At 46.6% G+C, this 4,764-nt stretch overlaps 1 protein-coding gene across 1 annotated transcript; it reads left to right on the top strand.

Annotated features, from left to right (window-relative positions):
* Nucleotides 1-227: 227 nt before the first annotated feature.
* LOC138369329 (uncharacterized) lies at nt 228-833 on the top strand. The gene has a single exon (XM_069332564.1). It carries the CDS (start codon nt 228-230, stop codon nt 831-833), a length of 606 nt encoding a protein of 201 aa, XP_069188665.1.
* Nucleotides 834-4,764: the final 3,931 nt, after the last annotated feature.

The raw sequence follows: 4,764 nt of genomic DNA, 5'->3' as shown, positions 1-4,764 counted from the left end.
AACTCCTGATGGGCGAAACATCGCCAGGCAGGAATTGATTGCTTGACTCGCTTCTGCGAACACAAACGTGTTCTGGCGAGATGAAAACGTGGCCGGGCCGCCACATGCCTATTAGTAAAGTGTGTTCCCGGGCAAAGCCTCTCGCTTTTATTGAATTTCTTTACTATTTATTGACTGATTTTATGGCAGACGTCTTGCGCGGTTAGAACTGAAGGATTATATCCTTCATGGATCCTCTCTTCATGGATCCTGTCTTCATGGATCCTGTCTTCATGGATCCTGTCTTCATGGATCCTGTCTTCATGGATCCTGTCTTCATGGATCCTGTCTTCATGGATCCTGTCTTCATGGATCCTGTCTTCATGGATCCTGTCTTCATGGATCCTGTCTTCATGGATCCTGTCTTCATGGATCCTGTCTTCATGGATCCTGTCTTCATGGATCCTCTCTTCATGGATCCTGTCTTCATGGATCCTGTCTTCATGGATCCTGTCTTCATGGATCCTCTCTTCATGGATCCTGTCTTCATGGATCCTGTCTTCATGGATCCTGTCTTCATGGATCCTCTCTTCATGGATCCTCTCTTCATGGATCCTCTCTTCATGGATCCTGTCTTCATGGATCCTGTCTTCATGGATCCTGTCTTCATGGATCCTGTCTTCATGGATCCTGTCTTCATGGATCCTGTCTTCATGGATCCTGTCTTCATGGATCCTCTCCATGGATCCTGTCTTCATGGATCCTCTCTTCATAGAGGCTCTCGTGGATCCTACACCCCTGCTACACTCCTCGTTAATAGGCACACCTTTCCTCGGTACCTTGATCAACGCTAGCGATGGCAGTGTGTGGGTGTGCAGTAGTCGGCTTGCTGGTAGTGGAGGATTACCCCTCCTGGCGGCCCAAGTTTGAGTCCTTGCGGGAGCATTATGTTACAATTGACGGATGCTTGGGGACCATTCATGTGATGGTGAACACGAACCCAACATGTTCAAGCAAGGGGATATGATACATTTTTTATTAAGTACCGGCGGGGGGATGGAAATAGCCTCGGCTACCATCCTCTTTTGTCCGGTCGTGTTGGTTAAGGGATCCTGTACATCAAATGCATTGCTTCTGGCAGTATGGGTTCGAGTCACTTCTGGGGTGTGAGTTTTCAGTGGCATATATGCCAGGAGACCGTTCAGGCTTGTTCGCATTTTTTATTAATGTAGGAATGTAAGTGGATTCAAGCCGACAGAGGGGCAGATCAGGTGTGTATATTCACAGAACACTTAATGGTTTGGTATAAACAGATGACAGAAGGGCTGAAGCACAGCAAGCTTCCAATGCTCACGGGACTGTGGTCAGATGTATAGTTTTAAATTGATCTCCAGTCACGTTGAAACTGCGCAAGGTATCACGCTGTGATCAGAAACAATTTTTCCATGATCTCACTCTTTTTTTTTTTTCCAACATACACATCCACAATAGGATTAGAGGTTTCGAATTTTGGTCGTCAAAAAAGTGACATTCCGCTGAAATGTCCACTCAGTGACTGATGAGGCAAAACTGAAGTGTAGAATCCGAAGGTCGAAAGGAAAGGTTTTCTTTGCTTCTGTAACATCAGCGGCTGTGTAGCACAGTACCGGACTGACAAACTAGCGCCCCCTGGTGTGAAATTTCGAGGGCGGACCCGCGGTGTGTGTGTGTGTGTATATACTCACCTAGTTGTACTCACCTAGTTGTGTCTGCAGGATCGAGCATTGACTCTTGGATCCCGCCTTTCGAGCATCGGTTGTTTACAGCAATGACTCCTGTCCCATTTCCCTATCATACCTGGTTTTAAAATTATGAATAGTATTTGCTTCCACAACCTGTTCCTGAAGTGCATTCCATTTTCCAACTACTCTCACGCTAAAAGAAAACTTCCTAACATCTCTGTGACTCATCTGAGTTTCAAGCTTCCATCCATGTCCCCTCGTTCTGTTACTATTCCGTGTGAACATTTCGTCTATGTCCACTCTGTCAATCCCTCTGAGTATCTTATACGTTCCTATCATGTCCCCCCTCTCCCTTCTTCTTTCCAGTGTCGTAAGGCACAGTTCCCTCAGGCGCTCCTCATACCCCATCCCTCGTAGCTCTGGGACGAGTCTCGTTGCAAACCTCTGAACCTTTTCCAGTTTCATTATATGCTTCTTCAGATGGGGACTCTATGATGAGGCGGCATACTCTAAGACTGGCCTTACGTAGGCAGTGTAAAGCGCCCTAAATGCCTCCTTACTTAGGTTTCTGAATGATGTTCTAACTTTTGCCAGTGTAGAGTACGCTGCTGTCGTTATCCTATTTATATGTGCCTCAGGAGATAGATTAGGTCTTACGTCCACCCCCATGTCTCTTTCACGCGTCGTTACAGGTAGGCTGTTCCCCTTCATTGTGTACTGTCCCTTTGGTCTCCTATCTCCTAGTCCCATTTCCATTACTTAACATTTGCTCGTGTTGAATTCCAGTAGCCATTTCTCTGACCATCTCTGCAACCTGTTCAGGTCCTCTTGGAGGATCCTGCAATCCTCATCTGTCCACAACTCTTCTCATCAACTTTGCGTCATATGCAAACATCGGCATGTAGGACTCTATGCCTGTAAACATGTCGTTAACATATACAAGAAATAGAATTGGTCCCAGCACCGATCCTTGTGGTACTCCACTTGTTACCGTTCGCCAGTCCGACTTCTCGCCCCTTACCGTAACTCTTTGGCTCCTTCCTGTTAGGTAGTTCCTTATCCATGCTAGGACCTTTCCCCCCACCCCCGCCTGCCTCTCGAGCTTGAACAGCAGTCTCATGTGCGGTACTGTATCAAAGGCTTTTTGGCAGTCCAGAAATATGCAGTCTGCCCAACCATCTCTGTCCTGTCTTATCCTCGTTATTTTATCATAGAATTCCAGAAGGTTTGTTAGGCACGATTTCCCTGTCCAGAACCCATGTTGATGTTTGTTCACAAACCTAATGTTCTCCAGGTGTGCAACCAGTCGTAGCCTAATTATTCTTAACAGTATTTTACAGGGGATGCTTGTCAGTGATACAGGTCTATAGTTAAGTGCCTCCTCCCTATCACCTTTCCTGAAGATCGGCACGACATTTGCCTTCTTCCAGCAACTGGGCAATTCTCCTGACATAAGTGACTCAATAAAGATCATTGCCAGAGGCACACTGAGGGCCTGTGCTGCTTCTTTTAGTATCCAGGGTGATACTTTGTCTGGTCCAACTGCTTTAGTTGCATCTAGAGTTGTCAACTGTTTCATTACCTCCTCTGCTGTCACCTCTATATCTGATAGTCTTTCATCTAGGGTAACCCCTTCCAACAATGGGAGCTGCTCAGGCTCGGTAGTGAACACTCCATGGAAACTGGCATTCAGTGCCTCGCAGATTTCCTTGTGTGTGTGTGTGTGTGTGTGTGTGTGTGTGTGTGTGTGTGTGTGTGTGTGTGTGTGTGCTCTAAAGGACACCGGAGATTTTTGTTCACGTTTGATAGTGATCCTTATGATGTATATATATATTCGCTGACATATTTCATGTAATTGTGAAGTTACTGTACAAGGAAGAGGAGAATCGTCGAGTGGTGTCAGTGTACATGTGTAGATGGGAAAGAAGGGGGAAGAAGGGTGCGATGAGGGGCGCTCGTGGTGGCGCAGTCACGTCGTGAGGTGGAAGGGGGCTTTGGCCGTGACCCCTAACCCCCATCCCTGGCCTTCACTGACCCCCCCCAACCCCCCAACCCCCACATGACCCCAACCAACCCTAAGGCTATGATGGACTAGCAAATGTCTGTTGCCTCCCAGGATTTACATACTGTGGTTGCATGCTACGGAAGATTGTGCTTTTTGTGAGCCTGTGTGTGTGTGTGTGTGTGTGTGTGTGTGTGTGTGTGTGTGTGTGTGTGTGTGTGTGTGTGAGTGTGTGTGTGTGTGTGTGTGTGTGTGTGTGTGAGTGAGTTTGTGTGTGTGTGTTGTTGGGGAGGGTGTTTTAAAAGGTAATATTCACGAAGACACACACACACACGCCTTCTCACAATCGAAGAACAAAAATTCTAAAAGGAATTGATATGGTAGACAAAGACAGTTTATTTAACACAAGGGGCACACGCACTAGGGGGGTCACAGGTGGAAATTGTGTGCCCAGATGAGCCACAGAGACATGAGAGAGAATTTGTTTAACGTCAGAGTAGTTAATAAATGGAATGCATTAGGAAGTGATGTGATGGAGGCAGATTCCTTACACATTTTAAGTGTAGATATGATAGAGACCAATAGGTTCAGCAACCTATACACCCATTGATTGACAGTTGAGAGGCCGGACCAAAGAGCCGAAGCTCAATCCCCGCAAGCACAACTAGGTGAACACACACACACACACACACACACACACACACACACACACACACACACACACACACACTGCGCGTATGCGAGGCTGGCTAACATCAGAACTGCCTTCAGGAACCTGTGCAAGGAATCATTCAGAACCTTGTACACTACATGTGTAAGACCAATCCTGGAGTATGCGGCCCCAGCATGGAGCCTGTACCTTGTCAAGCACAAGGCGAAGCTTAAAAAAGTTCAGAGAGATGCCACTAGGCTAGTCCCACAACTAAGAGGCATGAGTTACGACTAAAAAAGGCTGTGAAAAATGCAACTCACGACACTAGAAGACAGAAGAGTAAAGGGAGACATGATCACTACCAACAAAATTCTCAGAGGAATTGACAGGGTAGATAAAGATAAACTGTT

Source organism: Procambarus clarkii, chromosome 28 (genome assembly GCF_040958095.1).
Source record: "Procambarus clarkii isolate CNS0578487 chromosome 28, FALCON_Pclarkii_2.0, whole genome shotgun sequence".
In the NCBI taxonomy this organism is placed as follows: Eukaryota; Metazoa; Arthropoda; class Malacostraca; order Decapoda; family Cambaridae; genus Procambarus; species Procambarus clarkii.
Note: the sequence above shows the minus strand (reverse complement) of the source record. Positions and strands in the feature narration are given on the sequence as shown.